This window comes from Bufo gargarizans, chromosome 2, assembly GCF_014858855.1.
Source record: "Bufo gargarizans isolate SCDJY-AF-19 chromosome 2, ASM1485885v1, whole genome shotgun sequence".
Classification (NCBI taxonomy): domain Eukaryota; kingdom Metazoa; phylum Chordata; class Amphibia; order Anura; family Bufonidae; genus Bufo; species Bufo gargarizans.
Genome location: NC_058081.1, coordinates 338,383,585 through 338,408,503, shown reverse-complemented (window position 1 = coordinate 338,408,503; position 24,919 = coordinate 338,383,585). Strand labels below are relative to the sequence as shown.

At 42.5% G+C, this 24,919-nt stretch overlaps 1 protein-coding gene across 1 annotated transcript in view; it reads left to right on the top strand.

The window, feature by feature from the left end:
- STAB2 (stabilin 2) overlaps positions 1-24,919 on the top strand; it is a 165,242-nt gene that overhangs the window by 16,847 nt on the left and 123,476 nt on the right. Inside the window, exons 4-8 of the mRNA XM_044280594.1 lie at positions 13,132-13,217; positions 14,735-14,804; positions 17,517-17,612; positions 18,168-18,287; positions 22,864-23,060. Of these exons, the coding sequence (XP_044136529.1) occupies positions 13,132-13,217; positions 14,735-14,804; positions 17,517-17,612; positions 18,168-18,287; positions 22,864-23,060 (569 nt within the window). The remainder of the gene's footprint in view (positions 1-13,131; positions 13,218-14,734; positions 14,805-17,516; positions 17,613-18,167; positions 18,288-22,863; positions 23,061-24,919) is intronic.

Below are 24,919 nucleotides of genomic sequence, written 5' to 3'. Positions count from 1 at the left end.
TAGAGTTGGCCACCCCACCAAACCAAGTAATCAAGGGAGAAGGGCCTTGGTAAACAAAGTGACTAAGAACTCAATGGCCACTGTGGCTGAGTCTCAGATATAATGCATTATTCTAGCTACTTGAAGAAGGGGCCCCGGAGACCAGAAAGTGTTGTATTTGAGATTTTAAATGAAGTAATTATTGGATTTACTTTCTCCTCTGGACTACATCCTTTGGAAGCAATCGCCTATGTGATGTCCTTCCGTGTGACTTTTTAGCCTGGTTGTTGTTTTTTGTTCCTCCACAACTCTCCTGACTTGTTTAGCAAGCAAGATCAGGGAGATTGTGGCATCGGCCGCAGCTACCCTTATTTGAAAGCCTTCATTAGTGTTGTGCCTACAGAACAACTACTAAAGGTGAGCCTCTTTATTCTTTGAGGTGTTGACCATACATTACCATGACATACTAACCCTATAAGTGCCTTTTTACCCCTCTTGCTGCTACATGCTCCTTAGTAAAAATACACATGATAGCCTGCCTGGAGTTTGCAAAAAAGCACCTAAAGGACTCTCAGACTGAGAAACAAGATCGTCTTGTCTGATAAAACCAAGATAAAACTTTTTGGCCTCAATTCTAAGCATCGTGTCTGTGTCACTGCACATCACCTGCCTCCAGTGAAACATGATGGTGGCAGCATCATGCTGTGGTGGTGTGTTTCAGTGGCTGGGCCAGGGAAACTGGTCAGGGTTGAGGGAAAACTGAAAATACACAGATATTCTTAATGAAAACGTGATCCTGATCCAGAGTGCTGTGGATCTCAGGCTGAGCCAAAGGTTCACCTTCCAACAAAACAATGACCCTAAACACTCAGCCAAGACAACACAGGGTGGCTTAGAGACAACTCTGTGAATGTTCTTAAGTGATCCAGCCAGAACCCTGACTTGAATCTAATCGAACATCTCTGGAGAGACCTGAAAATTGCTGCCCACCGATGGTCCCCACCCAATCAGATAGAGCTTGAGAGGATCTGCAGAGAAGAATGGCAGAAGATCCCCAAATCCAGGTTTTCAAACCTTGACGCTGGGTTCAGACCTGAGCGTTCGCGATGGAGCGCTCTGTATGCGCGATTGTACTGGCGTTTGCAATCGCGCATACAGAGACAAGCGAACGCCCATTGTCGCGCGTTCCCGCTAAAGTCTATATACGGGAACGTGCTGTAAAACGCTCAGGTCTGAACCCAGCCTGAGGCTCCATACCAAAGACGACTGAAAGCTGTGATTACTGCCAAAGGCGCTTCAACTAAATCCTAAATAAAGGGTCTGAATACTTCTTCTGTATATCAATGCTAAATTTTAGTTTTTCCTTTTCAATAAATTAGAATAGAATATATTTCAGACATTCTGTTTTCATTTTGTCATTATTGGGTATTGAGTGCAAAGTTAAGTCTGAAGACTTTCCGATTGCAATGTAGTTTGAAAAAAGACACATGTTCATCAAGTGCAACTTCTCATATTATTTGTGTTTTGCATATTCTGAAAAAACCTGCTAAAAAAAATGTAAATTGACACTGGAAAAATAAAAAATAAAATCTGAATTAAACTTACCGGTAATTCGGTTTCCATGAGATCACCAAGACGACCACAAGGAGATTGACCCCTGACCTCTGTAAGGGCAGGAACAGAGAAAGGTTAAAAGCCCCCCCACCCCCACCATCACCAGTGCTTTCTAAAATTATCAGAGTGAAAAAAGGTGGGGGAAAAACTAAAGGACATAATATATAATTATCGGGTATTACATCATACCCCCAACAATAATAATAGAATATAAGAAGGGAGGTAATAACAGGCCGTCATGGTGATCTCATGGAAACCGAATTACCGGTACATCTAATTCCGATTTTCCATATCATCACCATGACGGCCACAAGGAGATATTCAAAATTACAATATTAAGGGGGATGGGGGGCTACTGCCTGAAGGACTTTACGTCCGAAAGACAGATCAGCAGAATGAGAAAAATCTAAACGGTAATGCTTTACAGAAGGTATGTACCTTTGACCAGGTAGCGGCCCTGCAAATATCAAGCAAGGAAGCCCTAGCTGTCACGGCGGGGAGTGGTGGAAACCCCCAACCGTGCGGTGTCAAAGGGTAAAAGGGAATTAGCCTGGCCAAAAGGATTAATAAGGGAGCACCGTATGAGCGGACCCCGATGGTTGGACAACTCATACTCAGGATACCTAATGACCCTATGTCGCCCTGGTAATCCCTCACAAAGGAGCAGGGAAGAGACGACCTGTTTACCCCAGTAATAGAGGGACAGGAGTCTCAATCTGAGGCCAGGCTGCAAGGAGAGGGGAACACATAAAGCATAAGGAGATGGCAGGTAAGCGAAACCAATAACACACTTACCTGACACAGACACACTGACTGGAACCTGTGCAATAGTTCTGCTGTCCACACCAACATTAAGGACACAGCACACACCACAAACCACACAGGAACCCAGGACACCCAAAGCTGCAATAAACATGAAACAGGGGAATGTCTAGTAAACATCCTGGACACCAAACACCACCAGACATGTAACACCAAACTAGACACACCAACAACATGAACATAACCCACTCCATACAAATAGGGACAGGAAGGGAAGGAGACACCGGGATGACATTGATGACCAACAAGGTGGCCCTCAATGACTGGGCAGATGGAATAGCCACAGAAAGGAGCATAGCTTCCAGCCTAGAGCAAGGCTAGAGCACAACTACCCTCCATGCAACAAGCCTAGGCTAAATAGCTCCAACAGACCAAACCCTGAGGGAAGTTAACCTTTACAGCACCAGACAGAGGGAGGCTACAACTTAAAGGGGAAGTACACACACACAAGCATACCAAACACGTAACCACCGGCAACAGCATGCGTGGCAACCATGTCACGGCAATCACCCAGAAGGCTGAGACACTGCCACCGCATGCTCTCACAGCAACACGTTGCTGCGGGCAACCGCAAGTGGGGCAACAGTGTCACAGCGTACACCATAGGCCGTGACACCAGCTCTCTTAGCTTGAGAGGAGGACATGGCTCTAGTCGAGTGGGCTTTCAATTTTGCTGGACAGTGAAAACCCTGAGAGACATAGCAATGGGAAATTGTGCACTTAATCCATCTAGCGTGGAAGATCTGGACAACCCCCTTCCTTGAACATTGAACCAGAAGACTATCTGATAATCTGAAACTTTTTGTGACTTCCAAATATCTCAGAACAGGACGTCTGACGGCTAAAGTGTGAAAGACCTCCTCCCCACTATTTTTTGGATTGTTGCAAAAGGATTAAAGGATGATCTCTTGGTCTCTGTGGAAGTTGGACACCACTTTGGGCAGAAAACCTGGGTCTAACCTGAGCACTATCCTATCCTCCAGAACTTTAAGATAAGGTTCCCAAAATTGAGATTGCTATAACATCTGCAAGGCGACTGGGGGAGATTCAAGCAATCAAAAAGGCTGTTTTAAAGGATAGGAATTTCAGCTGACAGTCTTCTAGCGGCTCTAATGGACTCATAGTTAAGCCTTTTAGAATGGTATTGAGGTTCCTAGAAGGTACACAGGATCTTAGAGTAGGTCATAGTCTTGCTGCCGTTCTCATGAATCTTCTGATCCATCTATGGGTTGCCAAGTCTGTATCAAAGAAGCAACTCAGAGCTGACACTTGTACCTTAAGAGTAGATGGTCTAAGACCCAATTCTAGACCCTGCTGAATCTTCGGTCTAGTTTAATTTGGAGAAGATTCTCCCGACCAATAACAGTACCTCCTCCAGATATTTAAATCTATAGCTGATGTTACTTTCTTTCTACTTGCCTTAAGAGTAGAAATGACCTTATCCGAAAGACTCTGATGCCTCAGTACCTCGGTCTCAGGATCCAAGCTGTTAATTTCAGAAATTCTGGGTAGGGATGATGGATGGGACCTTGATGTAGAAGGTCTTTCCAGAGAGGGAGAGGCCAAGGACTGGAGGGTGAGAGACTCTTGAGGGAGGAGAACCAACTCCTTTTTGGCCAGAATGGAGTTATAAGGATAATGGTTGGATTTTCCTCCAGGATCTTCTAAATTACTCTGGGGATCATTGGTATCGGTGGAAAAAGCATAACATAGATTCCAGTTCCATGTGGTGAAGGCATCTACAATCCAGGGATTGCCCCTGGGATCCAGAGAACAAAATCTGTTTACTTTTTTGTTGTCCTTTGACATGAAAAGATCTATGTATGGAGTCCCCCATCTGACTACTATCATCTGGAAGACTTCCCAATTCAGGGACCATTCTGTCTGGTCCACCGTATGACAACTGAGATAATCTGCCTCCTTGTTTAGACCCTCCTTGAGGTAGGTTTCCAATATGGATCTCACATTTTCCTCTCATCAGTGAAATCTTTTGTTTGAAATCGATAGGAGTTTTTTTTACTTTGTTCCTCCCTGGTGTGAGAGGTAGGGTACCGTCGTTGTGTTGTCTGACAATATCATTAGGTGTTGGTCTTGGAGGGACTCCTCTGCTGCCTGTAATGCAGCCTGTAATGCCTGCCATACCGCACTCAGCTCCCTAAAGTTTGATGATTGGCTGCTTACCGAAAGAGGCCATGAACCCTGGTAATAGGAGTCCCCAATTTTCGCTCCCCAGCCTGACTGACTGGCATTGGTCTTCATCTGTATGTGAGGTAATTTCTTCCAGGACACCCCCTGACAGAGATTGTCGTCTGTCATACACCAGTTTAAAGATGACTTTACCTGGCTTGGGATGTGAACTCTGAAGTCCAGAGACTTCTGTTGTCTGTCCCAGATGTCCAAGATTGAAGCTTGTCTGTGGGTAGGAAGGTCATTTGAAGTCCAGTATGACACCCAGTAATCAAACTCTGGATGCTGGATGGATGCAAGATTTTGGGGGATTAATAATCCAACCTAGTTCTTTCAGGGTATCTAAAAAGGTGTCTAAGTCTGTAAGCACTTGATGTGCTGTATCACCCACTAGTAAAAAATCGTCTAAATAGGGATTACATTCAGATTCTTGTGTCTTAAGAATGCCACTATTTCGATCATTAGTTTTGTGAATATCCAGTCAAATCCACAAGCAATTTCAGGGGCCGCGTAGTTTGTGAAAAAAAATTATAAAAGGAAAAAAAAAAAGAAAGAAAAATGTTAAAAGTTTTTGGGTTTTTTTTCTAATACTTTTATACTGTCCATGCGAATATCATGTGGGTATTGTACTGGAAATGTATTGGTTTTAGGGTATCATTATACTGACAAGCCTAAGGCGAAACCCGGGTCGGGCGCGTTTTTATGAAATGCTTTTTACTCCTTGAATTTTGTAAGTACAATAAATTGTATACTTACTTTACCACTTGGGTATTGCGCCATGTGCTTTTTTTCTTTGTGAAGGTATTGGTGCTATGTATTGAAAGTTTCGTTTGGTGGCAAGACGCTGCAGAAGAGGTCCATAGGAGTGGAATGTGAACAATCATCTGCACTGTGTCTTAAACTGCTGATATCAGCGCGGCCCCTGAAATTGCTTGTGGATTTGACTGTTTTAAGGAGACTGAACCTACTCCTGGATAAGGGTTCTGCTGCTTATTTGTGACTGTACACCAAGCTTTTTCTCTTTGCTATTTTTGGTGAATATTCTGGGAGCCAAGGAAATCCCAAACGGAAGAGCAGTAAATTGGAAGTGGCCGATGCTGCCAAGCTGGTCTTTTACAGCAAATCTTAAAAACTTCTGAGAGTTATGGTGGATTGGGATGTGGTTATATGCATCTTTGAAGTCCACCGTACACATCCATGTGTTCTTCTTTATCAAGGGACTCAGTGATCTTAGGGATTCTATTCTGAATTTCCTGTAAGTTATGTATTTTTTTTAGGAATTTTGGGTTTATGATCATCCGGAACGACCCCTCTTTCTTTTTTACTAGAAAGAGGCTGAAATAGAATCCCTGACCCTGTTCTGAGATGGGGACTTGACTTGCAACTCCAAGATGTATAAGGACTTTGATGTTTTCCCAAATGCTACATTGAACTTTTACTGATCCCAGATTTCATCCTAAAAATCTTTTTGGGGGAACTGAAGAAAATTCGATTTTGTAGCCCGCAATGACTATTTCCTGGGCCCAAGGGTTTGATGTTACCTTTTCTCTCCCCTCTACTTTGGCGTCATTGCTTCTCAGAGGGTTTATTCTGGGGATTAAGGAGAAACCCACTGCCTCTGCCCCCTTTGGGGTAACTCCAACGGCCCGATTTGCCTTTCCCTTTGTAGGATCTGTCCTGGCCCTGAAAGGAACAAAAGGGAGCTTTCCTCCTATAAGGTCTATCTTCAGGGAAGCCCTTCTTTTTATCCGAGGCCTTCTCCAAGATTGTGTCTAGGACCGGCCCGAAGACGTATTCCCCCAAAAAGGGAAGGGAGCATAATTTAATTTTTGATGTTTTGTCCCCAGACTAGGATTTCATCCGAATCCATCAGATTTGGCCGAAGCGTCTGCTAGAAACGCTGTTGCCGACCTAAGGAGAGGTATAGAATTTATTTTCTCTTCTCTGGAGGTTTTATTTTTCCAAATGGGATTCCAATTCGTTCAACCAGTGAAACATGGATCTCGCTACCGAGGTCGCTGCAATGTTGGATTTTATACTAAACATAGATGCTTCTCAAGATTTACGCAACAGGCCATCCGCTTTCCTTTCCCTAGGATCTCTTTATTGGGAAGTGTCCTCAAAGGGCAACGAGGTTTCTTTATTTACTTTGCGACCTGTACCTAGACGGCTTTTGTATTCTCTAGAAATACCTAGCCTCTTCTCAGGCTCTGACCATTCTTCTTAGGACCATTTCACGTATATTCTCGTTAATCGGGAATACTCTGGCTCTCTTGGACCTCATACCTCCAAACATTTCCTCCTGAATGGAGGCTTTTGAATGTCTTGTACTGCTTTAAGGAGGTCCGACATATCCTCCTGCCCTCCGATGTTTCAGCGTCAGAAAGGAGGTCTTCTTCCGTCCAGAGCCTGGAAGAGAAAGCCTCATCACCCATATCTTCTCAGTCAGAAGAGGACACAGGTGATCTTTTTTGTCTTTTTGGAGGCAAGGGTCCCAGGTTGGACTCTGGGATAAAGAAGCTCTAACTTCATCCTTAATCATAGAGCAGACCTCATCCAATATAAAAACACATTCTTCCTGGACAATATTGGAAATGCACTGCTTGCAGATATTTTTGGAGTACCCATCCGTTAACTTTTTTAAACACGAAATCCATTTTGGCTGTTTTTTTTGTTTCTTCTGAGCCTCTTTGGCAACCTATGAGGCGAGAATAGACCCAAAAATTTAGAAGGGTAAATATAACTGCGAGGGAGGACACCACCGTGCACAATAGCAGGCCACTAAGTAGTGAATCCCAAAGAGTGCTTAAACAAAGGTAATCCCCGCAGGGAACTCATGGGAGGCTGAGTAGGAGAATCGAGCTCTCTGGGCGATTCTGACATGTGCAGTGACCAGGAACGGGTTTGCTGATGCCACTTTTAGTGCAGTGGCTGGGTCAGGTGGATAATATATTCTGTATGAGTCATGACGCCAATTGCAGCGTGCACAGGGTACTATCCCAGAGCCCTTACAAGGTGTTGTAACGCACGTCCCAGATTAGGAATGCCAGAGTGGTGTAATGGCCTATAATGTCCCTATAGTTTTGTGGTAGTTGTGTCACGGTGTCTCCTACCTGGGTACGGCCGGACTCCTGGCTCCCTTGCAATAAATTTGAGTGTACTGATAGTAGGAGTAATAGAGAAATTCTGCATAAGAAATTATGTCCAGACCTTTAGATGAAGTTCAAACGTTTCTTTACTTAAAATAACTTGCATCCAAGCAGTATACAGCTTTGGTCTCTTCAGGTTTTGGCAATCATTGGCAGGAATGAGTACTTCTGCTTTAAATGTGGAGCTTGCAGGATAAAACATCTGCTTGGTAGCTCTGTAACTATGGCAGGATTAGCTTCTGCACTTATCTGGTACCTTCTTCTGTGTGGCGACAGACTAGCTGAGGAAGAATTGGCTTCTCCTAGGACTCTGGACTTATCTCACAGACTAATTCTCAGGGGATGCTTTCTTCCTGGAACTCTGGAGGTTGTCTGTAGGTTCTGCTTTCCTCATCCAGCCGAGCTGAAGGTGCTCAAGCTGGGTATATGGCCAAGTCTCAGCTGAGACTAGGTCCTTGCTGTCTTCCCTATACAGGGGTTCTCCTGGACACTATTACACAGCCTTCCCCTAGCAGGGAGGAGGCTACACTAACACTAACTTCCTTCTCCACCCATGCTGCAGGACCAGCCCATCTCTCCACAGAAGGGGAGCTGAGCTGGAATAATTCATTCCAGCTCAGATACACTAAACTGTAGCCTGTACCTGCCAATGGGTTGCTGCCACCTACTGGTAACCAGGCAAATTACATGAACAATTTCTAACATAGTTTTGCATGCACATTTGTGGAAGACATAATGTAAATGATATCTGATGACATTATAAAGGCTCTTAGAAGATAGTAGCAGGGTAGAGGCGTGTAATAACACAACTCTGGGGTGTTACACATGGTGAACCAGACCTCAGATCAGTCCAACACATGGCTCCTCACTTTGCCGGTCAGCATTTGTATAGAGAGCCTTGCTGCCTCCCACGTCACTTCCTGGACACACCGGAAGTGACGATATACACAAGCACTAATGCGCAATCTGCTTGAGCCATGAAGGGCCAGGAGGAGGACGCCACCTCGGGAGCAGGCCTCAGATTAACCAGAGAGCGAGCCCTCCCGCATATCCCAGCAGTTCCAAGATAAGTGCCGATGCACCCTTCTCCTCACCAGGAGATCCACACATGCATAAATTTTCCACGTTCCTATTCATCTCCCTTTCTCTGCCCTGGCCTCTGTAGGGACAGAAAAAACTGGTGATGGTGGGGGAGGGTGGGGGGCTTTTAACCTTTCTCTGTTCCTGCAGAGGTCAGTCTCCTTGTGGCAGTCATGGTAAATGTAAATTGACACAAAATTATTTTGGATTTTGGAATCATTTGGCAATAGTCTGTCTCCGATCAGCTGAATATCCTGGGCTATGGGCCAGGCTCGGACTGGCCCACAAGGGAATCCCCCGGTGGGCCCCTGAGCTACGTGGGCTCCTATTCTCCCACCCCCTGCACAAGTGGCACAAACCAGTAGACTTACTACTATATATATATATATATATATATATATATATACACATATTTAATTTACAGCATCTCAACCAGCCTATGTTTATATCAAAACTTGTTAGATTATTTATTATATCTGAATGTATCAGTATGGTGGGCCCCCAAAATAAGTTTTAGTTGTGGGCCCTAGGTAGCCATCCAAGTCTGACACTGCTATGGGCAATAGCATTCACATAATTAAACTAGTCTCTAGAGTACATAAAATTTTGCCTATCCTGAGGGTGTCATCACTTAGTAAAAGCTGGAGCACTTCTGTAGAAGAGGTATCTCTTCTACAGTTAACCGTGTCTGATCCATACTCTCGTTTCCTTTTCCTAAACTTCCTGCCCATAAAATTGAGGGACAGCTTGTTAGAATAATGTTTTGGCATTGTTTCTGCTGTCAGCTATGCGAGTCAAAATAACCCCTGTGCTTATCTTAAAGCGTTAGAGACTGGCTTTTCAAAACATGCGTAACAATCAGTTCCTTCCTGAGCCTGAAAGTGGCAGCGGACAGGTTCTGAAGGTGATGACAAAGTAGACTTAACTATCTGTTCTGCATTTCCTCAGCAGAGAAAACTCATCCCAATTAGTGACCTATTAAACGGCACTTGAAAGTGGGACAGAATGGCTTTTATCTCATGTGTTTAAGATTGTGACCATTGACTGACACACATTCTGCACTCACTAAGGGTGCAGATAACTCAATATATGCAGGGGTGTAGGATGGAAAGCAGGGCAACACCTTCATGGAGCAGGGTCTTTCTGGCTGTTTGGTGGATAATGCAAGATAATACACGCATAAATAGGGTGAAGAAAGATTGTTTTGTTTTTAAGGTTCTGAAACATTTTTATGGAGTGTTTGATTAAAATACATTTTTTTTATTTTCTATAATTATACTCACCATTCAACAAGTGACTCAAATGCAACATATTTTACAAGCTAAATACCATTTAGTTCTCCGTCTCACAGGGTGTCAAAAAGAAAGATATATGCAAAACCCCAAAAAGCTAGATAAGGAGTTGTCAGAAGTACAAAAACTCTTTAAAGTTTTATAAGAAAATCTTGCAGCTGCAAATAAGGAATAAAGCACATGCCTGTTAATTTATTGGCCTCTCCAGCTTCACCGCCCTCCGGTCTCTACTTTCCTTCCTGAAGTGTTAGCATGCTCTACTGGCATCAAGGATATTGGAGCAGATATACTAAAAGTGGTGTTCATGCAAAATGCTCCAAGTTTATTAAGAGGCAAAGAATTCTTGGTGCATCGGTCTTCAGTCCGCGTGCCAGAAACTCAACTGCATACCAGCTATGAGCTGACATAGATTTGAACTATAATTTGGCATAGATCTGATGTTCTGCAGGAGATCACAGCCTTTCTGCTAAGCCCCACCACCAAAATGCTAGTGTGGCATGCTGAGTAATTTAAACAAGCGTGTGTAATCTCCCATCAGGCCTTGAGAAAGCGTCATGGACCAAACGCTGCGTCTGTATCCCGTGTTTTTCTGGCACTTTGAAATAAAATAGCCACAAAGATTTCATTAAAGTCACTTGTCTGCCTTTTGGATGTTCTGGTGTTAGGTGTCATACTATACAACTGAACTTTTCAACCAGCCACACTTTCTGAGCAGTCATATTGCTTTCAGAGCAGAACCTAGAGGAAACTGTGGATGTTAGCACTAGACTTTCCATACACTTCCTGACTCCGTTGTTGCCCCTTCTTTTGTTTTTCATGTACTTCAAGCAGTTTTTCTATACAATGCAGCCCCTGCTCCCCAAGGAATTCTGAACTATGACTCTCTCATTGCCCTGTCATTCTTGTGGAATTTTTTCTGTAAGCACTTTCACTTGTATTGTCAAAGGAGACATATTAAAAATGATGAGAGGGTCAAAATGAATTTGCTTGTCAGCACATATTTCTGTTTATCCACTTTACAACAACCTTAAAGGGCATCTGTCAGCAGATTTGTGCCTATGACACTGTCTGACCTGTTACATGTGCACTTGGCAGCTGAAGACATCTGTGTTGGCCCCATGTTCATATGTGCCCGCATTGCTGAGAAACATTATGTTTTATATGCAAATGAGCCTCTAGGAGCAATGGAGGCGTTGCAGTTACACCTAGAGGCTCTGCACCCTGTGCAGCTGCAGCGCCCTCTCCACTTTGACAAGGTCAGATGATGTTTTTACTACCTCTCCCTGTGGGTGTGGCAGTTACAGAGAGAGTAGAGCCTCTAGGTGTAACTGCAACGCCCCCATTGCTCTTAGAGGACCTTTTGCAGATATTAAAACAGTTTTTGCCAGCAATGAGGGCACATATGAACACGCTGACAGATGCCCTTTAACCAGTAAAAAAAAGACCAGTCACAGTCATGGTGACAAAACGTCCACTACCTACATATTGGTATTCAGGTAGCAATAATGTCGCTATGATCTCAGACTTCTGTTTCTCCCTTGGAGCAATATAGGGAAGTAACATCCTAAGAAACAGAAATCCAGCTTCCAGTACGAAAAGGTGGCAGCTTTTATTGAAGATAGTGCATTCAAAAACCAAAAGGTGTCATGAGTAAGGATCAGCACTTCATGATCCTTAAGGTGTAGACATGATTAGCCTGTGTGGTTTTTTAATGTACTATCTTCAATAAATGCTACCACCTTTTCGTTTCTTTGGATGTTACTTTCACACTTTGTTCCCAGCGTGCTCCGTGCTTCCTTCATTATCCAGGTGAGTGCACCCTCCTCTTTTTTTTGTTCAATATAGGGAAGTGCAACATATAACAACCATTAAAATTGTGCTGCCATTTAACTGCTGTGGGTGAGTGTGACTTTATGTGGCCAGCCACTTTGTGAGGTCATACCCTTAGATACTTTGCAGATCTCTAATTTTAGACTTCAGTTCAAATCATTTGAAAGAAGAGCAGATTATGTCACTCATCAGTGTCTTCATTAACAAATAGCACACAACTAGTATTTTTTCGATGCATGCAAATATTTCTTTATGCCTTCATCAGTAAACATGAGACTAGCCAGAGCACTCTGGATCAGGTTTTCATTAAGAATTTCTCCGTACTTTGTTCCATTCAGCTTTCCGTCAGACAGATCAAGCTGCTCTATTGTAAGAGGACAATGCAGTGAACAACTTTTAGATCTGTTGGGCCACTTTCACATTAGTGTTTCTATTTTACGGTATTGAGATCCATCATAGGGTCTCAATACCGGAAAAAAACGCTTCAGTTTTGTCCCCATTCATTGTCAATGGGAACAAAACATAACTGAACAGAATGCTCCAAAATTAATTCCATTCCGTTCTCATACCGGAGAGCAAACCGCAAATGCTGCGGTTTGCTTTTGGTCCTGGGATGCGGAGCAAAACTGATCCGTCGTGACCCACAATGCAAGTCAATGGGGATGGGTCAATTTTCTCTGACAATAAAAAACGGATCTGTCCCCCATTGGCTTTCAATGAAGTTCATGACAGATCCGTCTTGGCATTGTTAAAGATAATACAACCGGATCCATTTATAACGGATGCAGACGATTGTATTATCAGTAACGGAAGCGTTTCTGAACCCTGCCAGATCCAGCTAAAACGCTAGTGTTAAAGTAGCATTTAGCTATAAACAGAGATGGTGTCAGTGAGGGAAGAAATCATGGAAACTGTAGTTTAATATTGGTACTGCCACTTACAGCAAGCCCAGGCAGCATCAAAACAAAAGTGCTGTACAAGATAATTAAAATAAAAAATACTTTGGAGCAATGGTGGCATCATGTAGTGAACTTCCATACAGACGTGGATATTTTTCTATATTTTATTATTCAATATTGGAAAAACCCTATAAAATACACACATCCTTATACCTGAATATGGCTGTACTTAATTTGATTTGTATTATTTAGTTTTAAGCAAGTTAATGTCATTCACAGAATGTCCAGGTGGAGCATCATCCCCTTGTAGTAACCGAGGAACATGCTCTGACGGGTTGGAGGGTAATGGAGTCTGCTCTTGTCAGGTATGCTCTGTGTGATATTTACAAAGTTGCTGTGCTATATAACCATGTATTTGCTTTATAGTCAGTCAAACTATGGCTACATTCACACAAAAGGGGGGCGTGGGCATTAAAAAAAGGACACACTGTCAGTTTTACATGGCCATTTTGCATCCAAATGTGCATCCATTTTCTGGCCTGCTGTCTGTTTTTAATGACCATTAAAACCGGCCATGAAAAACGGATCAGTCTTTGTTTTTTGCTTGTTTTTGAACATCCCAACCCCTGCAGTGCCCTCAGTATACATTATAAACACACACAGTGCCCCCAGTATAAATAATTGAAGGTTTTATTGGAGTGTAAGTCTTTGGCTTTAATTTCAGTAGGATGCAGACTAATGCCAAAGAATATCCTTCTCATTTTTGACAATTTACATTTTACATCAGTTTAGGGCTAAAAGAGTCAGAATTGTTGCTATAGTTGCAAGTTGCCCAGATCAGTAGGGGACATTCTGATATCCCCTGTGCTGTGTGCATGCATCTAGACTGTAATCGTCGGCAGCGTAGAACTGCAGTACATTTTAGTCTTCTTTTACACTCAAAAGCTGGCATAAAAAAGATAAATATGTGGGACCTGCTGGCACCACTCCCAGCCCTCACCACACCCACAGCTGTGTTGAAATACTCCTAGATTTAGGCACAAGCACAGGGTTTACTTTTTTTTGTTTTGTTTTACACCAGAAAACTGGCATGGGGGGAATAATAAATACCCCAATTAGTGTAATTTGCCATGCCACTAAACATCGGAGAGAAGCCTCAGCCTACAATCCATTCTTCAGTCATTTGATCAAATTAATCTTTTCACACTGAAGTTTCAAAATCAGTCCTTTTTGTAAACAGCCATGAAAATAGTAAAATTACTTGCAGCCCTACTTCAGGAAAAAATTTAACACGTTACCCATTGACATTACTTCATGTCACTGACCTCAAGCAGTCTTCTGATACTGAGGACCGCACTTGATGCAGCTTCTAACCCTTCCAACAGAGGAGGGTCTACCTCATTAGTCAAACCACGGTCCCCTGACCAAAAACTCCTTTTAGGGGTCCTATCTATATGTTAAAACTTTAACCTTTCTCATTTACCTCATTAGAAACCCTTATTCAGATTAAGGTAATTACGTCTGTGTACAACAAACTGCATATGGAAAACACATGGACCCATAGCAACAAGTTGTGCACTTGACCACTATATAGCCTCCATGGACCGAGGTTCCATGCTAAAATACTCAGAGCAGTTCCTATTATGATCCATGTATCTAGAAACCAATCAGATTCCACCTTTCATTTTTCAAAAGAGCTCAGAAAAATGAAAGGTGCAGTCTGGTTGCTCTGGGCAACTAAGCCAGTTTTCCATTAAATTGGTTTTGATCAATTTAAAGTCTTCTCCAGTTTTATGGTACATCGCCACCAAGTGCCAAGCTTAGACTCTGTAGATGTGAATTTGTTGTAAACTTCTACTGACTATGTCTAGTCTTTATACAGGAAGAATTCGGTGGAACAGCCTGTGAAAAATGTGCTGATAACAACAAGTATGGTGCTGACTGTCGCGCTGGTATGTTAAATATCAAGTCATTACTGGTACACTTGTAAAATAATAAGGTTACATATACAACCCTAATCTTTAAGTAGTTCCCCAAACAGTTTTACATAATTAAAACCATATCAAATGGGACATTATTAACAACATTCATTGTTAGGATTGTCCAATCGTGAACTGTCATGTTTACATACAGTAATTTATAATTGTAATCACATCATACTACCACCAGGTGGCAGCAGATAATCAGATATAGTCAGTGACAAGAGCTCTATTGTGGCAGAGAAAACAGATCTGTCCCCATTGACTTGCATTGGGGGTCATGCCGGATCCGTCTTGCTCTGCATCCCAGGACGGAAAGAAAACAACATGTTGCGGTATGTTCTCTGGTATGGGAACGCAACTAAGCAGAACGGAATGCATTTCGGAGCATTCCGTTCAGTTTTGTCCCCATTGACAATGAATGGGGACAAAACTGAAACTTTTTTTTTCCGGTATTGAGCCCCTATGACAGATCTCAATACCGGAAAACACCTGCTAGTGTGAAAGTGGCCTTACACCACAATTTGCGACTTTTCTATAGAACATTGATGCATATTTTATATATATACTGTATATAATTTTATATACAGTATATATATATATATATATATATAGAGAGAGAGAGAGAGAATAAAGGAAGCCACTGGCAGCACCACCCTAAGGCAGTATAGGGGAAAAGGGGTGCAATATCCAAGTATGGTAACAGGTGTTTACCCACTTATAAAGAGCAAAAAAATCCGACTGCACTCCAAAGCGTATCTTCAATCAAAAAGTGTGTTTTTAATCACCCATGTGGTGGCAAAGAGCGACGTTTTGGCTCAAACATGAGCCTTTCTCAGGCTTTTTGATTGAAGATACGCTTTGGAATGCAGTCAGATTTTTTTGCTATATATATATATATATATATATACAGACCACAAGTTTGGACACACCTTCTCATTCAAAGAGTTTTCTTTATTTTCATGACTATGAAAATTGTAGATTAACACTGAAGGCATCAAAACTATGAATTAACTCATGTGGAATTATATACATAATAAAAAAGTGAGAAATAACTGAAAATATGTCATATTCTAGGTTCTTCAAAGTAGCCACCTTTTGCTTTGATTACTGCTTTGCACACTCTTGGCATTCTCTTGATGAGCTTCAAGAGGTAGTCACCTGAAATGGTTTTCACTTCACAGGTGTGCCCTGTCAGGTTTTATAAGTGGGATTTCTTGCCTTATAAATGGGGTTGGGAACATCAGTTGCGTTGTGGAGAAGTCAGGTGGATACATAGCTGATAGTCCTACTGAATAGACTGTTAGAATTTGTATTATGGCAAAAAAAAAAGCAGCTAAGTAAAGAAAAACGAGTGGCCATCATTACTTTAAGAAATGAAGGTCAGCCAGTCCGAAAAATTGGGAAAACTTTGAAAGTGTCCCCAAGTGCAGTCACAAAAACCATCAAGCGCTACAAAGAAACTGGCTCACATGCGGAAAGGAAGACCAAGAGTCACCTCTGCTGCGGAGGATAAGTTCATCCGAGTCACCAGCCTCAGAAATCACAGGTTAACAGCAGCTCAGATTAGAGACCAGGTCAATGCCACACAGAGTTCTAGCAGCAGACACATCTCTAGAACAACTGTTAAGGGGAGACTGTGTGAATCAGGCCTTCATGGTAGAATATCTGCTAGGAAACCACTGCTAAGGACAGGCAACAAGCAGAAGAGACTTGTTTGGGTTAAAGAACACAAGGAATGGACATTAGACCAGTGGAAATCTGTGCTTTGGTCTGATGAGTCAAAATTTGAGATCTTTGGTTCCAACCACCGTGTCTTTGTGCGACGCAGAAAAGGTGAACGGATGGACTCTACATGCCTGGTTCCCACCGTGAAGCATGGAGGAGGAGGTGTGATGGTGTGGGGGTGCTTTGCTGGTGACACTGTTGGGGATTTATTCAAAACTGAAGGCATACTGAACCAGCATGGCTACCACAGCATCTTGCAGCGGCATGCTATTCCATCCGGTTTGCGTTTAGTTGGACCATCATTTATTTTTCAACAGGACAATGACCCCAAACACACCTCCAGGCTGTGTAAGGGCTATTTGACCATGAAGGACAGTGATGGGGTGCTGCGCCAGATGACCTGGCCTCCACAGTCACCGGACCTGAACCCAATCAAGATGGTTTGGGGTGAGCTGGACCGCAGAGTGAAGGCAAAAGGGCCAACAAGTGCTAAGCATCTCTGGGAACTCCTTCAAGACTGTTGGAAGACTATTTCAGGTGACTACCTCTTGAAGCTCATCAAGAGAATGCCAAGAGTGTGCAAAGCAGTAATCAAAGCAAAAGGTGGCTACTTTGAAGAACCTAGAATATGACATATTTTCAGTTGTTTCACACTTTTTTGTTATGTATATAATTCCACATGTGTTAATTCATAGTTTTGATGCCTTCAGTGTGAATCTACAATTTTCATAGTCATGAAAATAAAGAAAACTCTTTGAATGAGAAGGTGTGTCCAAACTTTTGGTCTGTACTGTATATATATATATTATACACGCACACACACACACCCAGGGTATTCAATGCATAGATCAGATTGCAATATTGGACTGATGTAAAGAATTGCTTTACGGATATGTTGAAGTTGCTGGAGGCAGTTTTGTGTACTCTTTATAATGCATTATTATTATGTCTCCACAGCCTGTTCTTGTGTACATGGGGTATGCAACAGTGGGATTGATGGAGATGGTAAATGCATATGCCTTTCTAGCTATGGTGGTCCTAGATGTGATCAACGTAAGTATTGCAGCATGGGACATTGGATAGGGAAGGGCTGGCATTTACAATGCAGCGGGATACATTGTCTTCTGCTTGTAATATTGACATTCTAGCTTTTCATATGTGATAAAACAAAGATTTATTTTCATATTCAAATTAAAGGATATTCCAGTACAGAATAAATTTTCTCACAGGCAGCACTGGGGTCCACGCTGTGCTCTTTTTCCTGCTAACATCTCAACATAGCAGAAATTCGCTGGGAATGCCACTCAGCCAATCATTGGCTGCAATGATGATCCGCCTCTGCCAGTGATTGGATGAGTAGCAATTCCAGCCATTTCCTGTGGTGTCTAGACAGGAGCAGGAAGTGGAGCTCAGCAGGGACGCCAGCACCATTGGAACAGCAGTAGTGGTTGATTGATGAGATGAGAATACGTTTTTCTAAAGCATGTGCAGCCCATGGGAACACTTTTTTGCATTGGAATACCCCTTTAAGGTGTATAAATGAGAAATGCTCTGTATAAGGTGTTAGTATATGTAAATAATCCTAATATATTCATTTTATGATTTTAGCTTTACCAGAATGTGTGGCATTAAACTGCAAAGAAAATATGCGATGTGTGAGATCAAGCACAGGAGCAATGGAGTGTAAATGCTTACCGGACTATGAACAGAAAGGCACACAGTGTGAACGTAAGACTTGTTACAGTAATTCACTCTATCATTTGTTTGCAAATATCGGTAATAGATATGAGACAGATATGGCAGAGAGAGATTTGAGATGATAGATAGATACAGTAGATAGTCTAAATTTGCTTACTGAACTTTATCTTTCCTTGAGTCCAAAGGCAGCACAACACAAAGGGTTAATGTCTTGCTCCTCCTGTCTAGAACAGAAGATAAATGAACTCCCCTATAAAGGAGTGCACACCCTTGTGTTTTTCCCAAGCAATGTCTTTTTCAGGGAAGGATATTTATGCTGCCTTAGGACTCAAGGAAAGAAATTTCGGTAAGCAAATTTAGACTTTCCTTATCGTCCTACAGGCAGCACAACACAAAGGGATCTGAAAATCTGTATTGAACAAGGGGGGGTCAAAATCGCAGCCTTAATAATTGTCTGTCAAAGGCTGAATCGCAAGCACCAGATGCATCCAACTTATATTGTTTTGTAAAGATGCATGGAGAAGACCATGTAGAGGCTCTGCATACGGTAATTGATCCAATGTTTATTGTTTTTTTTCTCCCTTTCCTCTGCCCAAGCAACTAAGTGGACTGAGTTGAGTGTGCTGTAACTCCACCTGGTAACTGGAGTAATCAGAATTTAGAAGCAGACTTTAATAGTATTCTTAATCCAAACAGTGTAGCTTGCTGGCTTTTATACTACTCTATATAAACAGCTTGTCAGCGGACCTGAAGGACCCTGGTTCTCCAATGATTAGATGAAGCTTGTCTTGTTCAGCTGATTGAGGATTCTGACAGATGAATTTCTTAACTTACATTCATGTCAGATGAGAGCTTTGGTAGGATATAGGGCATCAACCTTAAAATCGAGTCTTGTTGATGTACTTTCAGATATGGTCTTTGCAAAGTCTGACACCTTCTTGGTTGATGCACATGCCACCAGAAATAAAACCTTTCAAGATACCAACCATACTGGTGCTTCTATAAAAGGCTGAAATAGAGATTTACCAGGTTCTTGAGGAGAACCGCTCAATCCCAGGCTGGAATAGGAGGCTTAACTGAATAAATTAAATTGAATAAAGAATGTAAAGCATCTATGCAAGCAGTGAGGGGTCGTGAAATGCACTCTTACAGTGTTGGATTTTAACCCAAACTGTAAACCTTCTTGTAAAAAAAAAAAAAAAAAAGTAAGACTTCAGACCGATCAGGGTTCTGTAAAGATTCCTCCACCACATCTTACAAGCCCTTCTCCAGCCCTGAACCGTCAGATTCTAGGCTATAAGCTGAAACATCTCTGGTGGATTCTGTAGGCCAGAATCTAATAATTCCCAATGGAAAGTTGTAACCAGTAAGGGATCATGCCCTCTTGGTCAGATGAGTACTATGGCTATGGCCGAGACTCTTGTCTTATTTTCCTGAGCACTCAGGATATGAGAGGAAATGCCATCTATTCTTTCTGGTGGATCCGCTGGATTCAGGGAGCAGAACTTCTTGAGCTTTGTATAGGAGGCTTTCCCCTTAGCATCTAGATGGGGTACCCCATCTGCACACAATCCGTTAAAAATACAGTCGCTGAGACTTCAACTGTGACCTACTTAACAGATCTGTCTGAATATTCAGAATACCTTGAATGTGGATGGCTGTCTACGGTTTGACATTCCAATGCCCAAGTCAAAATTTGACTGTACCATGGATCAGAGCGAGTGCTGTGGCAATTGTTGATATAGCATATGGTGGAGATTATCTGTTTGCTCCCCCACTGACTGATTCTTAAGCCTTCCCTAAATGAAGAGCTAGATATATTGCTCCCAGGTCTCTGATATTGGATCACAGATACATCTCTTGAGGAGACCGCCTCCCCTGAACTCAAAGAATGTGGAAGTGTACTTCCTGACCAGAGCTATCGGAATGGCCATAAAAATCTACTTTGTTCAGTATTTCTTGGACAAAGCGATCAATACAGGTCTTCCCGAGTTTCGGGCTTTATCCCCACAAGACGAACCAGACTTGATAAACATTGGTTTCTTCCTTAAACAATGCTGGCTTGCAATGTACACTAATGCCCATGTTACGGCTTCTATCTAAGAGGTCAGGAAACTATATATTTGTAGACAGAGCGGCTGCTTGACCTGATCTGATAGCGAGCAGTGGTTGCCCGGGAGGAGGAGGTGCTTGCACAGAAGATGCTGGGGGAGCCCTGTTCAAATATTTACAGTGAGACCCAGTTATTTCTAGTTACTCCACTGGCACTTGGTGATGGACCTTAAAACTCACATCCACCTTGATTTCTGGATCCGCTCCTGTGAGAACTTAATCAACCAGTTTCTGGAGTCTAACTGGAAGCTAAGGGCTGAGTTAGTAAAAACACCAGGCGATGAAACCAAAGGCCCGTGAATTGAAGAAGAGATACCCTGGTGAGTGATGGCCAACCTGAGAACTTGCGATGGGTTGGCAGTAACGTGCATGTAAGTATATATGAGATCTAGGCTATAAAATCATCCTGCTGGTGAATGTTACATCATGAAATTGTTTTGAGAAGGTATTTATTTAACTTAGGAGCTGAGACTTTAGGTCTGTAAGACACAACTGTAATCTAGCTACCACATAATGTTACCTGTCTGGCTGGAACCACACTCCTGCCATACTTTTTTTTTTTATTTCCCTCTGTTTTGGGCTTTTCCCCTCTGGGTGGAACCATTTCAAGGTGAGCTAGCACAGCTCTGCAGAGTTCTGTAATTGGAACATAATAATTTGCTCACACATACCTAAAAGCTACATTTGAGCCATTCCAAGACCCAGGATCCTTAGAGCTGCTGTGATTCCGCTGCTGCAGTAATATCCCACACTGTGCAGAGCCACAGATGTAGCTGAGCTAAAAACGACTCTGATAACACATGGCAGAGAGTTATTTCATACCAGTTTGACAAACTATTGAAATACATTGAAAGAGTTAGTTAAGCTCTTGTGCCATTTTTTACTTAACATGTTACCCATCAAGTTTAGCTCAGCTACACCTGTATACTACTCCAAAATGGCTCCATAGATGGAGACACTGCTGCTAACCTGAAGGCAATAACAGTGCTTGTAACAGCCAAACTAGCACTTCTCACAGGGACACACCCTGAAACATACATAGATAGTGTGCAGGAGAAAAACACCCAGGAACCTTCAAGATAAATCTCAGCTCAATCCTGCCACGGAAACCCCTGATGGGAAAAATAAATCCTGGAAACCACTTCCAGATCAGTAATGTTATGCAGTTAATTCTGGAGGAACCCTCCAGCTCTATAACATGCATATAACTCTGGAACCCACTTCCAGTTCAGTAATGACCTGCAGTTAACTTTGGAGCACACCTCCAGCTCTATAACATGCATAGAACAATAGACTCTCTTCCAGCACCTCATATGATATTCTGGAAACCACCTCCAGCTATATAATATCAGGCTTAACAGCAGCAGGAGCCTCTGTATGTGTGAGCTTCATTGTCCTAGACAGAAGAAAACAACACATCTATCCAGTGGGTGTGCACTCCGTTATAGGGGGGTTAATTAGGCTGATTTACTGATTTATGTTCTGTCCTAGACGGGAGGAGCAAGACATTAAACCTTTGTGCTGGGCTGCCTGTAGGAAAATAAGGAAAGATAGATCATAGATAGATAGATAGATAGATAGATAGATAGATAGATAGATAGATAGATAGATAGATTTGGCAGATAGAGATTTGAGATGATGAGCTTTGAGGAGAAATATTGGGGGAATGTAGGGAAAGTATAAGTAGAGATATGGACATGGGTAGTACAGTACTACTCATGTTTGTACTTCCGTTAATAGGACTAATTCCAGGTAACAGATTCCCTTTAAAGATAACCTGTCACAATGAAAATGCGAATTAATCTGCAGGCAGCATGTTATAGAGCAGGAGAAGCTGAGCAGATTGAGATATAGTTTTATAGGAAAAGATTTAGTAAAACTTGTATTTTATTCATTGAAATCTCTGCTCATTCTGGGCTTTGACGTCAAGGAGGCGGTCCTATCGGTGATTGACAGCTCTCTCTGTATAAACAGTCATAGAGGGCAGGCTCTCAATCACTGATAGGACCGCCTCCTTGACTTCAAAGTCCAGAATGAGCAGGGATAAAATGAATGAAATACAAGCTCAGAGACCATGTTCAATGTGACAGGTTCCCTTTAAGAAACTGTCCATCAAGTAGACCAATCAATCCCTAAGTCTTATATGGCTTTGACGTTTATCTGCAAAGTTACCCTGTCCCTTACTGGTTGTGCCACTTCTTCAACCACAGTACTGTGAGTGCCTATTTGGCAAATACATACCCTTAACTTACTTATGAATATAGTATTTTCCTATGTGAATCTTTAGTAGGTGTCCTTCCCCCATTAGGTTTTCTCCAGGTTATCTGGTTTCATCCTATGGAATTGTTATGTGTGTTTCAGACAATAGAAATCTCTCTACAGAACTGCAGAACTGTAAACTGAAATCAGTACCGTACCAGATAAATAGTCCAGGAGGGTAGTTCCATTACAGATATTAAGCATGCGTGATATCCACTCTCTCCTTCTTTTCCAGCAATTAATCCTTGTGTGAAGAACGTCTGTCATGCAGAAGCAGAATGCTTCTATGTTGGCCCAAACAAACACAACTGTAAATGCAAAGTGGGTTACGAAGGTGATGGTAGCTTGTGTTTGCCTATCGATCCCTGTCAGACAAACTTTGGAGATTGCCCTGCACCATCTTCTGTCTGCAAATATGATGGTCCTGGAAAGGTGAGTCAATAGGACAGCAGCGTTTCTCTAAGGGTACAGCCACATGGTCAGGTTTATGGATACGGTTTTGGAAGCCAAAACCAGGAGTGGATCATATAATGAGAGAAAGTATAAAGCACATTAATACTTCTCTTGTTTTAAATCCACTCCCGTTTTTGGCCATAACTCCATCTGAACATGTGACCATACTCTCCGCTCATAGTCTTCAGGCCAGTCTACATCCAGGCACAAAGCATTACTGCTTTCAGAATTGCACCCAATTTTATTAGGTGGTTATATATTCACTGTAGATGCTATGTCAAAGTCTAGTCATGCTCCTTCCTTGCTGCACATTTTTACTGGATGATTACACTTTTTCTAGGCATTGGGAATGTTATTCCCTGAGTATGGAGACTTTTGAGGTTTTTCCCGGTTCACATCTGTGTCATAGGCTTTATTACAAATTCCATTGATTTTACAGAAAAAAATAGATCTGCATGCAGTACTGTTTTTCACACGTTTTTCAGTCTCCAGTTTATCTACATAGCACTAACATATTCCGCAGTGCTCTACAAACATCATCATCTCTCACTTTCACCCGTAAAGCTCACAATCTATATGTCAATCTATGTCTTCAGTACTGATCCATCCATTTCTATGAGGGCAGGAGCGGACTGACAACTCACGGGGGCCCACGGGCAATAGGAGATTATGGGGCCCCTGTGTCCCGCCCACCCTCAAGTCACACCCACACCCACATATTGCGCCGCCCACATCACCTACACTTGATACATAATTTCTCTTTACCATTCCCCCACCCACTTCTCCAACCACACAGCACCCTAAGGCTACTTTCACACTGGCGTTTCTGGGTCCGCTTGTGAGATCCGTTTCAGGGCTCTCACAAGCGGCCCAAAACGGATCAGTTCAGCCCCAATGCATTCTGAATGGATAAGGATCCGTTCAGAATGCATCAGTTTGCCTCCGTTCCGCCTCCAGAGCCTGCAGCGTTTTGGTGTCCGCCTGACTTACAATGTAAGTCAATGGGGACGAATCCGTTTTCACTGACACAATATGGTGCAATTGAAAACTGATCCGTCCCCCATTGACTTTCAATGTAAGTCAGGATGGATCTGTTTTGACTTAGACTTTTTTTGAAAGAATAATGCAAACGGATCCGTTCTGAACGGATACAAGCGTTTGCATTATCGGTGCGGATCCGTCTGTGCAGATATAAGACGGATCCGCACCGAACGCAGTATGAAAGTAGCCTTACTCACATAAAACAAGTAATATATATGATATAGCTTATGATGAATTACTGTAAATACTTCCAGTTCTGAAGACTCCAGCGGCTCAGGATCAGTGCTCTGGGCAGCTGGGCTCAGGGCTGGAAGTGGGCACCGCTCTGCGGTTCAGGAGGCCTATAAGAGGCACCTAGGTTTTAAAGGGGGACAATAAGAAAAAAATATTTTTCATTACACCTCAGGTCAGACCAGCAATCAGACCCCCAATGTCAATCAGACCTCAGCTGACAGCCCTAATCAGACCCCAATGTAAATAAGACCTCAAATCAGACCTCAAATCAGACCCCAATGCAAATTATTATTATTATTATTATTATTATTATTTATTATTTAAGCGCCATTCATTCCATAGCGCTGTACATATGATAAGGGGTGCACATACATAATACAGACAATTGCACTAATCATAAACAAAATGAGTTACAAACTGGTACAGAAGGAGAGAGGGCCCTGCCCGTGAGGGCTTACAATCTACATGGTATGGGAGAAGGACACAGTAGGTGCGGGTTAAGTTGGTCATGGCGGTATAGAGGCAGCAGGGTCACTGGTTGTAGGCTTGTCTGAAGAGGTGGG